The 17,601-nt window shown below is 41.6% G+C and overlaps 1 protein-coding gene across 3 annotated transcripts; it reads left to right on the forward strand.

Moving 5' to 3' along the window:
* The first annotated feature begins 246 nt into the window (after positions 1-246).
* Positions 247-6,138, forward strand: LOC133465073 (bromodomain-containing protein 2-like). Of its 3 annotated transcripts, none has more exons than XM_061747491.1 (11): positions 247-424; positions 1,065-1,410; positions 2,287-2,471; positions 2,552-2,684; positions 3,706-3,812; positions 3,898-4,203; positions 4,296-4,424; positions 4,513-4,674; positions 5,376-5,488; positions 5,572-5,840; positions 5,937-6,138. In XM_061747491.1, the coding sequence occupies exons 3-11, from the start codon at positions 2,361-2,363 to the stop codon at positions 6,038-6,040; spliced, it is 1,434 nt and encodes a 477-aa protein (XP_061603475.1). In that variant the 5' UTR covers positions 247-424; positions 1,065-1,410; positions 2,287-2,360; the 3' UTR covers positions 6,041-6,138. The 3 variants fall into 3 exon arrangements, with proteins under 3 accessions (XP_061603475.1, XP_061603473.1, XP_061603474.1); XM_061747489.1 differs by having other exon boundaries at positions 2,334-2,471; XM_061747490.1 differs by having other exon boundaries at positions 2,334-2,471; positions 4,513-4,572.
* The last annotated feature ends 11,463 nt before the right edge of the window (positions 6,139-17,601 follow it).

Consider the following 17,601-nt stretch of genomic DNA (forward strand, 5'->3'; position numbering starts at 1 on the left):
GTTCAAACCATATATGTGGTTCAAGCTATAGATTAGTTTAGTGTGTTATTGTCACGTTGCATGATGGCAAAATGAACTCATTTTAGAACAGAATTAACTAATTGTATATTGGACACTTTATGTGAGGATGTAGCGATTTTGAATGGAAGTCTAAAATCGTCGTAGTTGAAGTTGGGTTTTAATGACTTAATTTAAAAAAAAAAAGGGGGGTGTGTATTTGAGCCTCCGAGACAAAAGGAGGCGCCATATTGCTTTAGAAATGTAACGCCACAACAATACTGAGGAGAAAGGGCAGCAACTTCCTGCTGTTGTCTCGGAAAAAGAAACTTTCCCTTTATCGAGTAGATTCAAACTTACATTTCTTTTAATCGACAATGCCTGTTGTTTCCGAAATAACCTAACAGCTTCCTCCTTCTGCCTCGAGGTAATGTTATAAAAAAAATAAGTTTCGTTTCACTTTTCTTTCCGCCCCATTGTGTTCCAAGGGGGGGAAATACACGTGTCCTAATGCGCATGTTGCATGTTGTGTACTACTCAAGACGTGCTATACATTTTCAAATGACAACCGGTATCAAAGGTGGTTTGCATGTCGTGTACTGCAGCCGAAGCTTTGCTAACAACAATATAGCGATGTAGCTTTCAATGGCTCACGTGTTAACTGATTTCCCTTGCTCTTCCTCCATATAGTTAAATATATATATAAATATAATATAGAATTGCTCTTTAACGTGTGTGAGCGATGTGCCCCATTTACCCCTCGAACGTAAACCACAAAGACTAGCAAAATATTTGAAACGCCTTTAAGTATAATACAGTGCTTTCTACACCATTGTAAACAACAACCACAATGAAACATACACTCCAAATCATACTACAGCATTCTTTTTAGTTATTATTTGTTTTAATAACCTTCAATTGGCTCTCATTATAGTGTACCAGTTGAGTGAAGTGGCTTCTTACATGGACTAGTAAATAAGTTTATGAATGACTGGTGAATTATGTTGGTAGTCTTATTTCAGGTTATTTATCCGTCACACTGCTCAATTTTTTTTTTATTCCAATAGGTTATAATATGTGGGCTGAAGAAAAACAATGCAAAAACATGGCCTCAGTTTTCCTGAACCACCCAGAAGACAGCAGCTGTGTGGTTCGCAGAAGCTAATATAAACCAGCAGTGGCTGTTCTCCAGCATTTTCTGATCTTGCATCAATGATCATGCAGTCGGTCATGGACCCACCTGCACCAGAGGTTAACAACCCACCTCCGCCTGAGGTTACAAATGCCAATAAATTAGGCCGAAGGACCAACCAGCTTCAGTTCATGCAGCGTGTAGTGGTCAAGGCTGTGTGGAGGCACCATTTTGCCTGGCCTTTTTACCATCCTGTTGATGCTGTGGCTCTTAAACTACCAGTAAGTACTGTGCAAGGGCATTGGGGTGATAAATAAATAGGCAGATCTGAGTTTTCACAATAGTTTGATAGCACAATGTTATTACAATATAAAACTCTTTTTGGATTGTAAAGGTATGGTTTATAATAGGATTAAAATTGAACTATTCCTGCACACACCACCGGATGTCAGTCTCTGCTAGTGGATGGTTGTGTGCTGATGCCAACATAGTTTTGACTAATCTGATTGTGTTTCGACATTATGTGGTCCGTTTCCGATAAAAATAACTTCAAGCATGTAAAACCAGCAAAAACCTTACTCAATTATTAACTGAAAATTTACCCTCATAATACAGTAGTTAAGATAGTCAAGGGTTATATTCCATGTTTAATGCAGGTGTCAGATTGTCCAAATCGAAAATGATCTGAAAAACAAAGTCTCCGACTCTATCTATATTTGCTTGTTCATCACAAAAATAAAACTTATGCATATTCCTTAAAACCCCACTTCCTGTTACAGATTTTTCAGGATCTACTGTACTTAATTGTGCCACATGTGGCTCAGTACTTCGTCCCCCAAATTTAAATACTTTATATCAATTATTGTAGACATAGATTAAAGATAAGTCCAAATCATAGTGATAGAGCTTGAAATAAACCAAATCTTAGTAAAACGTCTGTAATGTATAATTTAATCATGCAATAAAGCTGGAGGTTGATGTGCTCCTAATAATGTATTAAGTGTAACCTTTCCATGTAAAACCAGGACATAAAGTCTAAACACAATTAGGATTTTGTCTTTACCAATATTACAAATTATACGTGTGTGTACTGTGTAATTAACCTTAAAACGTCACAGTTGTCCACAAACCACCTCACCTTGCTGTGTCACAAACAGGAAAGACAGAAGTTACATTACTTATCGGGACTCTGTCTATTAATTAGGATTATCATGCCATAATAACAAACCCTATGGACTTGGGAAGCATCAAAAGACGCCTCGAGAATAACTACTATTGGAGTGCCAGTGAATGTTTGCAGGATTTCAACACTATGTTCACCAACTGCTACATTTATAACAAGGTGAGACACATCTTGTTGTAGCTTGCTGTTTTGCCTCCTAACTGCTCTTAGCTATACACTTAGCCCACCCTCTCCTCTAGCCTACAGATGACATTGTGCTGATGGCTCTCGCATTGGAAAAGATTTATTTGCAAAAAGTTGCACAAATGCCTCAGAAAGAAGTGGCGCTGTTGCCTCATGCAGCCAAAGGGAAAACCAAAAAGAAAGGTTCAGGTAATGGATTCTCTGAATGCCTCACTTGATTATTACACCAGTACCATGGGAGGTCATTTTACTTTAGGCTTGAATCTGCAGCAGAAAACATTCAGATATTTGCAAAAAAAAAAAAAAAAAAAAGAAAGGAAAATCGGGACGGGTCAATAAAATAAATTTAACGTCAAATTCTTTGTTTCATAGCTACTAATGTGCAGTACATATTTTTGCCCAACTTCTGCCTTAAAGGTCCTGTATTTGACCCATTTAGACCTCAATAGAGTGACTCTCTAACATGGACTTAGTATAAAAATGTCAATTTCCTTAATAAAAACACCTTAGTTTTGTCATACGTGTCCAGAAAAGGCCCCTTTGACAACAACCTCTGTTGGACCCAGTTTTGTATCCACCTTGTCCATATTTGTCCAAGAGCCCCCCCCCCCCCCCTTTCCTCTGATTGGTTGCCTTCATGTAGAAGACTTGTGAGAGCACACGTGTTTGTGATGTTTACAGCGCTGGCTCGGGAGCGAAAAGGGAGGGTGGCGATCTTCGCTAATGATCTAGATAACCTCGAGAAATTCACTTGACCTGATTTCAGGCCTCTCGGCAGAAAAACGGCTAAAACTCAGGAATGTGTGGACAATTTTAATTCATAGTTCACATTTACTGAGGCATTACAACAAATGTATCTCCACTGAAAGCAACAATCTTCGTGAATGACAGCATTACTAAAACTAAGAACCACTTATCTATTGGTAAAGAGCTGATTCTGCCTGCTGCGAAGGACATTTGCATGAATTATATGGCAAAGTTTCAGTGAAACAAGAAGGCGGAGGCGGTGCACAGAAGATGCCGATGCAGTATGACACATTTGAGGGAATGAGTGGGCTCATAATTTTAGGTATTTTTTTTCATGAAAAATTCAAAGCATTTGTTTGTCCAAAATCTGACATTTTACAGAGGATGTCAACTTTTTATATCCTCTTCCTGGTAAATGCTTTTGATATATCGTTCACGAATTTGTGTTAATGTATGCATGCAGGTCGGCAGGAGGGGACTACATCCTTTTCAGCCAAACCGCAGACACAGACAAAGCACACTGGCTCCAATTCACCTTCAAAGCCCAAAGAGGCTTCACAGTCCAACACTGTATGTCTTCTTGATCCTGCATCATGTGATAGATTTTTTTTGGGATCATGAGAACTTACTGTATTATTTTATTTGACCAATGAAGAAGAAAGGCCTAAAGAAGAACAATTCAGTTATTGATGCAACCAGGCCGAATGAGTCTCCAGAAAGCAAGAGAAGACGGGAAATCCCAGACCATTCCACCCTCCTGCTTGTCAGCGAAAAAGACTTGGCGCTCCAAGACGGTGAGACGATCCAACTCCGATACTGTGAGGAAATCCTGAAGGAAATGCTCTCTAAGAAGCATGTAACGTACGCCTGGCCTTTCTACAAGCCTGTGGATGCTGAAGCTTTGCAGCTGCATGACTATCATGACATCATTAAATACCCAATGGATCTCAGTACTGTCAAGGTATTAAGTCACATTTGCATTTTTGCTGTTACCAAACTAAGCTATTAATTTCAGCAAAGGCTGTCATCTCTCACAACTCATTTCATTACTAGGCAAAAATGAAGAGAGGAGAGTACCAGGATGCTCAAAGATTTGCTGCGGACGTCAGGTTAATTTTCTCCAACTGCTACAAATACAACCCGCCACACCTTGAGGTTGTGGCAGGGGCCAAGAAGCTTCAGGTACATTCACAGAATGTCACGCAGTTCGACACCAAAGTTCTCTCTGTAATTTAAAGTTCTCTAATTCACTCCTTCCTGTTTGCTCTAGGATGTGTTTGAGAAAAGATTTGCTAAAATTCCGGACGTGCCCATCAAGAGCACTTCACAGGTGATCTACAGTCCGCTTCTTAGTGGGCTGACCGCCACAGTCTCTTACACTTTGGACAAATCTGATGAACAAGTCAACCAACTGCCAGCGTTGCAACAACAGGTGGACAAGTTTCTAATTGTCCAAAAATGTATTGAAGACTCTAAATTGTCCTTAGGTGTGAATGGAATGGTTGTTTGATCTAATGTGCCCTGTGATTCACTGATCAGTCCGGGGTCAGGTGTACCTGGCCAGCTTACCCGTGACCCTAATGAGAGCTAAACCTGTAGAAAATGTGTGGTTGGATGCTGAAAACGGTAGTCTCTTAAAACAAGGACATCGCCATCTGACATGTTAAGTGTTTACTTTGGTCATGTGCACATCACAACCAAAAATAACAGTACACATCACTGTTGTAGAATAATTGGGTACCATACATGCAAAAATTACATTTCCTTTGAGTAGTGAGTACTTTCCTATTGTAGGTCAAATTTCACACCCACATGTGTGACATGTACAGTTGGCAATTTTGGGGAAAATATTACTGATGACTGAACAGGGACCATCAGGTTTTCTTTGTTGCCGTTTTGTTTCCTTAGTTTCATTGTTGTTCCTTTTTTTTTTTTTTTTTTAATTTTAAAGAATGGTACACATCTTACAAATTCAGCCTGGGTATGTACATTTATGAGCACAACTGTACCTGTTATTTATTTTCTCGGCTTTCAAATACATATATATCTGATTTAAGAGATTATGCAGCCAGGAAGATTTTATTGGACAGAAGCCAGAATGGCACCGTTCTAACTCAAATCTGTATGATGCAGCTTGAAGATGTTCACAAACAGCTTAATATGCTCTCGGAAGTCCCACCAAGGAAGAAGGCTGACAGGAGACAAAGTAAAGACAGCACTGAATGTGTTCATATTGACAGCTATCGGTAGGAAGGCCTATCTACGTTTTATTTGTCCCACCAAAAACAGACTGAAATAATGTTTTTATCCATACTGTCTTTATTTTCAGGAAGTCAAAGAATCGAGGTGACGACTCTGATGAAGAATCTCTGCAAATGACGTACGACGAGAAGCACCAACTGAGCCTCGACATAAACAGACTATCTGGCATAAAGCTGGGCCAGGTGGTGCGCATCATTCAGACACGAGAGCCATCAATATGTGACGCCAACCCAGACGAGCTCGAAATCGACTTTGAGATACTGAAGCCGTCAACTCTGCGTGAACTGCAGCAATATGTCCGCTCTTGTCTATCCAAGAAGTTTAAGAGATTTGAAAGTAAGTGAACAGTAATTTAGATTGAGTGTGTTTATCCAAAACATTTTAATGTAATCTGAATCAGTGACTGCTGAATTTTTATTTTCATTAACACAGAGAAGAGGTGTCAAATTGGGTCTCAGCAGATGGAAAGCAGCAGCTCCTCAGATTCCTATTTCAACAGTTCTTTGGACTCCAGTTCAGAAAATTCTGACTTATGACAGCGTCAATCGTTTTTATCCTTTGACTTCTCAGATTATGTATAGTACAGTATATATTATTTTGTTATATTTTAATAAAAACACCTTTTTACATGTTGTATTCTGTAGATTTACTTTTATCAGGCACTATGAATCTAATTAGTGGAAACCTACTAAGGCCAAGTCTTTGCTCTTCAGTTTGGTTATCCAGTGTGCATCAGGGCCTTTTCAAGTGCAACTTAATTTGTCAAACAATCCACCCTTATATCTAGGAGGGAAAAAACAACTTTAAACAGTCCCTGAACAGTAGATTTTAAGTCTACACACCCTGGTTCAAATGGCAGGTTTTTGTGATATTAAAAAAATGAGACCAAGACAAATGTTTTTTCCACCGCTAAAGTTACCTATTTAACCAATACACATTCAATTGAAAAAGTGAAATATTTTTTGAGAGAGAAAGTAAAAATAAACTGAGATAATGTTTTTGCACAGTTTATTACTGGAGATGTGGCTGTGCTTACAATTAACTACTCACATTCAAACTCATGTTAAATTGGAGTCAGCACACATCTGCCACCATTTAAAGTCTCTCTTATAAACCTGAATAAAGTTGAGGTGTTCTCGAAGGCTTTTCCTGATATTTTTTGCTTTCTAGCAGAAGCCTGAAGGTTTTGTGCACTGACAGGTACAGTGGAACCTCGATTTAACGGACTCCAATTTAACAGACTTCGGATTAACCCACGAAAATGGTACAAAACAATACTTTTGGCACTGTACTAGTGTTTTTAGGCCACACAAATATGATTTAATGGATGACCCCTCCCCCTATTAGTCCGTGAAGTTGAGGTTCCACTGTATGTCAAACTGTTCATAATTCGCTCCACTTTTGACAGTGGAACCTCGATTTAATGGACTGTTAGGGGGGAGGGGTCGTGCCTTAAAGCCGGTTGGCTGTTTTAATTGAAGCTATTTTTTTCGTGGTCTATAAAACATGCAAATCAGTCACCTTTTGAACCGCTGTTTTGAACTCAAAATAGGCCATTTACATGAATCGTATGAACCGATGAGTTTTTCCTGATCCGTTAGTACATCTTGTATTGAGTAGGAAATGCAATTATCTAATTTATGGATGTAAATGTTCAATGCATTAAGTGACGGAGCGATGTTAGGGATTATGTCCCAACGCTGAATGACCTAACTTCAAATTCAGAAATGGCCAATAAAAAGAAAAATATTGTACTTAATATGTTCCTGCAGGATGCATTTGGGATTAGCCTTTGAAGTTGGTAATAATGAAAAAATAAGTGAAACAGACAATGATTTTAGTCAATTATTTTCCAGAATGAGAGTGCTTAAAGAGGAGGATGCTATTCATATGGCACATCTTTAAGCAGGCATCAGGTGCAGGTGGAGATGGGACTGGCTCAAATTGGAGGCCAAAACAAAAAAGCAAAGAAATGAGGCAAATTAAATTTTAATCTTAAATTTGTACCAGTAAAGACTTCGGACGTTCCGCGGCCATGTGCTTCACGGAGACCTGGCTTTGCGACGCTGTGCCTGATGGCGGCGTCATGCTACCCGGCTTCCACATTCATCGAGCGGACCGCGACATGGAATCATCGGGGAAAACAAAGGGCGGCGGGATATGCCTCTATATCAACGAAAAATGTTGTACGGACGTCACGGTGCTCAGCACACACTGCAGCCCGCATTTGGAGTCGCTATTCTTAAACTGTAAACCATTCTACTCGCCACGTGAGTTCGCATCATTCATACTGGCTGGAGTCTATATAACGCCTCAAGCTAACACGAACGCCGCATTGCTAACGCTCGCCGATCAAGTCAACGAAATTGAAAAAAAACACCCCGACTCACCCCTCATTATTCTCGGGGACTTTAACAAAGCTAAACTCAACCACGAACTCCCTAAATACAAGCAGCACATCGAATGTCCTACCAGGGAAAATAATACTTTAGACCACTGCTACACTACGGTAAAAAACGCATACCGTGCTATACCTCGTGCAGCCCTGGGCTCGTCTGATCACTGCTTAATTCACTTAATACCGACTTAAATGTGCGAAGCCTACAGTGAAAACAGTCAAAAAGTGGACAAATGAAGCCAAGATGGAACTTCAAAGCTGTTTAGACTGCACAGACTGGAGTGTCTTTGAAAATTCAGCTGGCAGCCTTGATGAATATACGGACACTGTCACATTCCATATCAGTTTCTGTGAAGAGGTCTGTGTACCAACAAAATCATTTCGCACATTCAACAACAATAAGCTGTGGTTCACTGCTAAACTTAAGCAGCTTCGCCAAGCTAAGGAGGACGCATGTCAGAGCGGGGACAGGGCCCTGTATAATCGAGCTAGAAACCAGCTGACTAAAGAAATTAACATTGCAAAGAGGATCTATACAGCAAAGTTGGAAAATAAGTTTAGCGCAAACGACTCTAAATCAGTCTGGCATGCATTCCAATCGCTGACTAATTACAAGCGACGATCCCCCCAAGCTGAGAACAATAGCACACTAGCCAACGACTTGAATACCTTCTACTGCAGATTTGAAAAGGACACTTTCACACCACACACCCACCCGGCCGCACCCGCGACCACAATCACACCTCTGACCTCTGTGTTAACCATCCATGAACAGGATGTGAGACGCATCTTCAAACAACAAAAGATTAACAAAGCGGCAGGCCCGGAACACGTGTCCCCATCCTGCCTCAAAGTCTGCGCGGACCAGCTCGCTCCAGTCTTCACTCAGATCTTCAACAGATCTCTGGAAATGTGCGAAGTTCCATCCTGTTTCAAACGCTCCACCATCATTCCAGTCCCCAAGAAACCTGCAATCTCGGGTCTGGATGACTACAGGCCTGTCGCTTTGACATCTGTGGTCATGAAGTCCTTTGAAGGTCTCGTGCTGGACCACCTCAAGAGTGTCACAGGTCCCCTGCTGGACCCCCTGCAGTTTGCCTACCAAGCGAACAGATCTGCGGATGATGCAGTCAACATGGGACTGCACTTCATCCTAGAACACCTCGACAGTGCAGGGACCTACGCGAGGATCCTGTTCGTGGACTTCAGCTCAGCGTTCAACACCATCATCCCTGAACTCCTTTCATCCAAGCTTCTCCAACTCAGCGTCTCACCTGCCATCTCCCAGTGGAGACGGGCAGGACACAGCAGGTCAGGCTGGGGGAGGCCACCTCATCCACACGCAGCATCAGCACTGGGGCGCCCCAAGGTTGTGTCCTCTCTCCGCTGCTCTTCTCTCTCTACACGAACGACTGCACCTCAGCGAACCCGACTGTCAAACTCCTGAAGTTTGCAGATGACACCACTGTCATCGGCCTCATCAAGGACGGTGACGAGTCTGCATATCGACAGGAAGCGGAGCGGCTGGAGCTGTGGTGCGGCCGACACAACCTGGAACTGAACACGCTCAAAACTTTAGAGATGATCGTGGACTTCAGGAGGCATCCTTCGCCACAGCTGCCCCTCACGTTGTCCAGCTGCCTTGTGTCAACCGTCGAGACCTTCAAGTTCCTGGGAATTACAATCTCCCAGGACCTGAAGTGGGCGACCAACATCAACTCCGTCCTCAAAAAGGCCCAGCAGTGGATGTACTTCCTGCGGCTTCTGAGAAAGCACGGCCTGCCACCGGAGCTGCTGAGACAGTTCTACACAGCGGTCATCGAATCAGTCCTGTGTTCTTCCATCACAGTCTGGTTTGGTGCTGCTACAAAAAAGGACAAACGGACAGTCAAAACTGCTGAAAGGATTGTCGGTACCCCCCTACCCACCCTTGAGGACTTGCACACTGCCAGAACTAAGACAAGGGCGTGCAAAATCCTCTCGGACCCTCCCCACCCCGGTCACCAGCTCTTCCAGCTCCTTCCCTCAGGTAGGCGCTACCGATCAATGCAAACTAGAACTAGTAGACATTCCAACAGCTTCTTCCCTCTTGCAATCAACTTCTTAAACAGCTAACCTATAATTCCATTACAACAAGCTGGCAATTTTTTGACTTGAGTTCATTGTCACATTTCTGTGGGGCCAATTATGTATTACTCGTGCACTCGCTGTAGTTGTCTCGCCATGCTGCACTATTTGCATATACTGGCCACTCATGCCAGAGTAGCATCTGCCCCATTTGCACACTGATTGAGGAGTATCTGTAACATTTGCACAACCATTGTCCCAGATTATCGCACTACTCGTCGCTTTAAACCGCATACACTCCTTGAAATCTCGGCACCCTTTGCACAATCGTCATTGCACCGGACTATTGCGATATTAGTCATTCGAACTGCTCTAAGTGCTAGAGGACTCTGCATCTTTTTGCACAATTGTTTTTTGTCAATGTCTTTATGTCTCCAAAGTGTTCTGTAAATTGTCTGTTGTACTAGAGCGGCTCCAACTACCGGAGACAAATTCCTTGTGTGTTTTGGACATACTTGGCAAATAAAGATGATTCTCATTCTGATCAACATGTACTTGAGCAGTGTAAATAAATGTTTATCTGTGTGAAGGAAATTGGTTGATTTTGCGTTATTGTACTCTTCAGAGTCTTCCAGATTGCTTAATTTATCCATCCATCCATTTTCTGAACCACTTCTCCTCACTAGGGTCGCGGGTGTGCTGGAGGCTATCCCAGCTGTCATCGGGCAGGAGGCAGGGTACACCCTGAACTGGTTGCCAGCCAATCGCAGGGCACATACAAACAAACAAACAAACATTCGCACTCACAGTCACACCTACGGGCAATTTAGAGTCTCCAATTAGTGCATGTTTTTGGGATGTGGGAGGAAACCGGAGTGCCCGGAGAACACCCACGCAGGCACGGGGAGAACATGCAAACTCCACACAGGCGGGGCCGGGGATTGAACCCAGGTCCTCAGAACTGTGAGGCTGACGCTCTAACCTGTCGCCCACCGTGCCGTGCTTAATTTATGTTAAAATAAAAAACGTATCTCTGCGGAGGCCCGGGGAATCCCCCCCCCCCCCCCCCCCCCATTCTCCCTCTACAATGTTTTTTTTGGTCACCTTTTTCATGCCTTTGGTGTTTGCATGTCTCCTAAAAACACCCAATACAGTTCAAAATTATTGTAAATAAAGACCCCCCCCCCCCCCCCCCCCCCACACACACACACACACACACACAAAGGCTTTAAAATGTTTTGTAGTTTAAAAAGTTTTGTAGTTTATCCAAACTTACCTCTTTGGTGCATGGGTGTGTCGATTTTGAATTCCAAATGTACAGACTCATCACTTTGTTGCCCTCACAGCTTTGGGTTCGTCTGATCACTGTTTAATTCACTTAATAATAACATACAAGCACAAACTCAAATCTGCAAAGCTTGTGGCGAAAACAGTGAAGATGTGAACCAATGAAGCAAAGCTGACATCAGAGTTTAATTATTCTGCTACATTTTAATGATGACTGACTGATTCTGATGAGGACACAAAAGGCACTTTATAGTGATATTGACCCATAACATGTCTATTTCAATTTAAGGCACTTTTGATTCGGAGCAGGTGTATCATCATGCTCTTTATAAGAAATTAATTAAATAAATAAAAAGATAGCTGTTGCTTTCACCAGTTCATGCTTCTTTTGCTTTGTGAGCTCAACTTCCGAGCTGAGCTGTAGTTATGGAATCAGCCAGGGAGTGGCAATCGTGCACCGTTTTTCATAAGAATCCCCCTGAAGCTGTATGACTACTAAAGTTGGAAGGCGGCATATTCTATGACTTTTGTTTGTTTGTTTTGTTTACAGTATATAGCTATAGGAATAAACCGGGCTGAAATTTCAAACTGTTAATATTAACGTTTCAAATTTTTATTATTGTTTTCCCTCTTGCTTTGCTACTTTTCAAGGGCGAGCAAGAGAATGAGAGAAATACTAATACTTTTGTTTGATTAAATGGAGATTAAGTTATAGAGAAGTCTAATTGATTAGATTAATGTTTGAGTCACTATTAAATATCACTGTCTGTCAATTTTCATACAGAGATGTGCAAGTTACCCACACCATGGTTACTATAACACACCCCTATTCCATCACAGATGCTGGCTTTTGAATATTGCGCTGATAACAATCTGGATGATTCTTTTCCTCTTTCGCCCGGAAGACACAACAGCCATGATTTCCAAAAACAATTACAAATTTGGACTCATCAGACCACAGGAGACTTTTCCATTTCGCGTCAGTCCATCTCAGATGAGTTGTGGCCCAGAGAAGCCAGCGGCCAAACAGTTTTTTTTGTTTTTTTTAAGTATTCCTCAACATTCCCACTCTTTTGTTGTCATTGTCCCAGCTTTTTAGGAACGTGTTGCAGGCATCAAATTCAAAATGAGAGAATATTGGCAAAAGTAAAAATAAAAAATAACATTCATCAGTTTAAAAATTAAATACTGTATATTGTCTTTGTAGTGTATTCAATTTAATATAGGTTGAAAGGGATTTGCAAATCATTGTATTGTGTTTTTATTTACATTTTAAACAACATCCCAACTTCATTGGAATTGGGGGTTGTAATATAATGTTTGGTACTTTTCATGAAAATGTTCATGGCCAAATAAGTCGTAAAGTGTGTTGGCTGTTAGGAATCAAGTGAGAGCTTGGTCTGCATACTAGGGCTTTGTAGTCAGACTCTGTGACCTGCATTCCTTTCATGCAGCACAGAATGCAGCACCCACCCACACAAACGAGCACAACCCTGAGGGCGTGATTGATCAGTGCCACAACTCCAATGACAAGTCGTCATTACTTGGACCTGTGGCCATCAGTCAGAGACCATGAATCTAATGCTAAAAAGGCCACACACATGCAACTTCACACTTTTCATTTGCTTTTCAATGCCTCATTGGCACACGTTTTGTGGGAGGGGAGAATATAAATTCACTAAATGTGGTTTCACAATGTCAATTCAATTCAAAGTGGTGTTGGATGTGCTCGCCTGCACTTTTGTTCAACAATTGATTTTTGTTAAGCTTACTTTTTTGAATACTCCATTATCAACATAGTTTATGGGGCTGCTTATAAATCTGTTTTAGAACCATTACTCATCCTGTAGAGAAAATGCTGAGCATGAACTCTGGCAGCACAGCATTTCATTCATATACAATTCTGTCAGAAATGATTCAGACCAACATTTGTTATGTTTGAATAAACCAAAATCACAAGCGATTTTTCCTAAATCAATCTACACACAACGATAAAACCAAAACAAAATAGAATTTAGCTGTGAAAAATTAATCAGTTGACCTGACAAAGAGCTATAAACGGATGAACGGCATTCTTGCGTGATCGAGATGGCTCTGGGATCTGGTTTGATGCATTATGTGTGTAGTCAAACCCAAACCCAAGGACAGGGTTCAGAAATGCCATTTGTTTCCTGACCCTTCTTTTTCAAACTTTCTATAGTTTCGCCCATTGATGCATGTTAATATGAAACAGTCAAACAAATGTCTTATTTCTGTAACTAGCACAAGTTAGGATGACATCAAACGACGCCCTCAGAGGGTTGCTAAAATGATATGCCATATTTCAGGCAGATGCCACATCTCCAAAATGTCTTAAAAGGTTAAGTGATCTCATAGCTCCATCAGTGAGTCTCAAAGACCATTTGCACATCAGATTCCATTCTGCGCTCTGCATCCATTCTCAGGCACTCCTCACATTCTCTCCCATTTTCACATGCACTTACTATTTTATGAAATTATAGGGCTTGGTTTGATTTATGGATGTTTTTATACTACCATTACCTGTGGACAGGCAATCCTATATGAAAGATACAGTACATAGAGTTGTGCTCGTAAGAGAGAAGAAGAAGAATTATCTTTATTTGTCATGAACACACACACGAAATTATTCCTCTGTATTTTACCTCATCAGTTTACTTTACATCACTGTAGTGGACACAGCAAACACACATTATCAGTGGCACACAGTGGAGCTGGGGGCTAGTTAAGCGTTCAGAGAGCAGTTTGGTGTATCGATGTCTTTCTCAAGGCCACCACCGCCGCCGGTCAGGGATGTTTGGGGTCGAAGGGACATTGCCGCATACTTTCAGACTCGGTCAGGGCAGCTGTGGCCCAATGGTTAAGATCATCGCCTGCCACTGTGGGGAACCTAGGTTCAAGACCCCGACTGGGCTATTGCCTGGACTCACAGCTGTGGTGTCCTTGAGCAAGACACTGATACCCTGAAATACTCCCTGGGTGCTTCAGCTACCCTCTGCTCTAGTGTGTTCCACTAACATGTGTATGTGTTCAATATGATGGGTAAAATGCAGAGAACAAATTTTGTGTGCATGCATGCATGTTCATGATAATAAAGGTGATTCTTCTTCTTCTTCTTCTGTCAAGCTGACAGGTTTTTGATTGCCCACATTCTTTTGCCAGTTGGTGGAGCGGGGTCCCCTCGCTGGCAGGCGATGATCTTAGAACCTCTTGGCCACGGCTGCCCAAGTAAGTTTACATACCTTGGCTTCCTTATTTTGCTTCCATATTTTACCTATTAATTTTACTTTATTCTCTTGTAATTTATCACTCTGTGTCTCTGCAAATACACAAATGCAATAGTGTGTGTGTGTCTGCGTGTGTATGCGTATAACATTTGTTGTTCTGTTCCTGTTTTATTATCTTCAGCACTTTGTGCTGCATTTGCCATGTACGAAAAGGGCTATATAAATAAAGTATTGATTGATTGGCATTTTGGGGAAAATCAGACTGGAATCCCCAGTGACCATGATGTTCGCAGATGACATTGTGATCTGCAGTGAGTGCAGGTGGAGGAAACATTTAGAAAGGTGAAGACTTACACTGAAAAGATGAATATTTGAACATCATCCAAAATAAAAATAAAAATGTGTATGCATGGATGAGAGAGGTGGAGGGGAAATAGTGAGGTTACAGGGACAAGAGAGAACAAGGGAGGACTATACTTTAAATACTAAACAGTTCAGAGCAATGGTGAGTGTGGAAAGGAGGTGAAGAGACAGTTCCCAGCAGGTTGGAATGTGTGGAGGAATGTGTCATGTATGTTATGTGATAGAAGAGTCTGTTAGGATAAAGGGAAATGTTAATAAGAAGGACAATGGTCAGGCTAGCCATGGTACACGGGTTAGAGACAGAAGCACTGAAGAGACGACAGAAGGCTGAGCTGGGGGTAGTGGAGAGGAAGATGTTGAGGTTCGCTTTTGGCGTGACCAGGTTGGATAGGATTAGAAATGAACTCATCGAAAGGGACAGTCTAGGTTAGATGTTCTGGAGACAAAATTGGAGAGAGGAGACTGAGATGGTTTGGACATGTCTAGAGGAGAGATAGTGAGTCCATTGGTAGAATGATGATGAGGATGGAGCTGCCAGGCAAGAGAGCTACAGGAAGACTTAAAAGAAGGTAGATATAGGTAGATATGAGGGCTATTGGTGTTTGAGAGGAGAATGTAGCAGATAGGCTTAGATGGAAAAGAATGCCATGCTGTGGTGACCCCTAACGATATGAGTCGAAAATAAAAGAAGAAGATGCGGATAATGTTTCTTTTATTTTGAGCTAGTGGTCATGTGAAACCATTTGTTATCACAAAATTGTGTGTGCCCTTTTTAAATCATAACAAATGGCCCTGATCAGAAGTTTACATACCCTTGACTGTTTGACCCACACAGTTTTCAATGGCTATTAACGGGTATGTTTCCACTTCTGTGACTTGTTTGATTGTAATTAGTGTCTGTGTATAAATAGTCAGTGAGTTTCTACACTAAGTTCTTGAGAGAGCCCTGCACATTACAAATGTCAATCTGTGATTTTCACACTCTTATAAAGAAATGGAAAATTAGTGGTTCTGTTGATACCAAACCACAGTCAGGTAACCTAATAGCCACAACTGTCAGGAAGACTGTCTGTGCAAAAAAAAAAAAATCACTCATGTTTCTTTAAAGATACATATTACCAATTCTGCCAAGGTATATAGACTTATGGACACAACTGTAGGTGCAACTCTCAAGGCCAGTACACCTGGCCCTGAATTGTTAAATGGACCAACATATGTTGCATTTGTATCATTTGTAGTAACAGCTGGTTGCTCCAGTAATAGGACAAGTTTAATGATTGAACTAATATCACTCACCGCAAATGATGAAGAGAAAAAGACTGAACACAAAGAAACAAAATAAATTGCGTAAATACACTTATCACAGTACAAGAGACAGCTGAGGAACCATGAAAACCAAACACAAAACTCCAGGAAACGAGGCAAAACAAAAACAACTCCAACCACAAAAAAACATGTTCAGTATTTGTAGCCTATCTAAGTAGTGAGGGCAGAGTAGACTGGACAATGGTTGTTGAATGTAATCTTTACAAGCAATTGCAATACCTGCCTACGGCATGATTTCAAATTATTTGGTCGATCACCCCCATTTACCAATCTGCTTTCATGAAACGTTTGGTCTGTAAGTTGCTGCTGTAAATGATCCTATCTCTCGCTGTTTGCAATTAGCCCAACTTTGGCAACAGCTCAGCGAGCACCCGTGACAGTTATAAGGATAGGGCTTATATTCCAATATGCTTTTGACAGACACCAGGCACCCTGTAGTACATACATTTAACAATTCACAATTTTTTGTTGAAATTTCCTCACAGCTGAAAGGAGCAAAATAGACACTGAACGTTGCGGAGGCAGACATAGCTTGACAAGATCGGATAACATTCAGTGAATATAAACTAGGACTTCACAGAGAATTGAGAAACATGGTTTGGTAGCACGATTAATGTTTGCATGTTAGCTACTGACTGTGGCAGTGAATATTAGACAAACTGCTTCTGGCTCATGACATTCCTGTCCATCATGGTGAATAGATGTGTGCAGGATGCTGAGTAAAAGGGACCTACTCTGTCCATCGACATTCCCCAACCATTGTTCATGGATTATTGTGGTGCAATATGAGGTCTTGCTCACAGGCTTTTTATACAACTTATGTATGCCTTTACTATGTTCTTGCATAACTCTTTAGCTATTTGGAAGACAATAATTTGTTTGACCATGAATGAACCACTGTTCCCGTAAAATGTGTTAGTTGAAGATGCATGACCTAAAGGCCCTGACCTCTGCGTCAGAATAAATGGTTGAGAGCATCCAGGGGAACAGGTGATACTGCCTTATTGCTTGTCCAGTTAATAACATGATGTACCTCTTTTATGAAAAAGGAAATAAATATGCTGTATTGAATATTTAATGGCGGAACGGTGGACAACTGCCTCACAGTTCTGAGGACCAGGGTTCAAATCCCGGACCCACCTATGTGCCGTTTGCATGTTCTCCCCCGTGCCTGCGTGGGCACTCCGGTTTCCTCCCACATCCCAAAAACATGCATGGTAGGTTGATTGAAGACTCTAAATTGCCTTTAGATGTGAATGTGTGCGCGAATGGTTGTTTGTTTATATGTGCCCTGCGATTGGCTGGCGGCCAGTTCAGGGTGTACCCCGCCTCTCGCCCGAATATAGCTGGGATAGGCTCCAGCACACCCGCGACCCTTGTGAGGATAAAGCGGTGCAGAAAATGGATGGAT

Source organism: Phyllopteryx taeniolatus, chromosome 15 (assembly GCF_024500385.1).
Source record: "Phyllopteryx taeniolatus isolate TA_2022b chromosome 15, UOR_Ptae_1.2, whole genome shotgun sequence".
In the NCBI taxonomy this organism is placed as follows: Eukaryota; Metazoa; Chordata; class Actinopteri; order Syngnathiformes; family Syngnathidae; genus Phyllopteryx; species Phyllopteryx taeniolatus.

Excerpts from the sequence above, each read along its gene's own strand:
- LOC133465073 (XM_061747489.1), top strand. The coding sequence starts at position 1,210 with ATGATCATGCAGTCGGTCATGGACCCACCTGCACCAGAGGTTAACAAC. Across the intron at positions 4,425-4,512 it reads CAGGGGCCAAGAAGCTTCAG|GATGTGTTTGAGAAAAGATT; the intron begins GTACATTCACAG and ends TGTTTGCTCTAG. Across the intron at positions 5,489-5,571 it reads GTTCATATTGACAGCTATCG|GAAGTCAAAGAATCGAGGTG; the intron begins GTAGGAAGGCCT and ends CTTTATTTTCAG.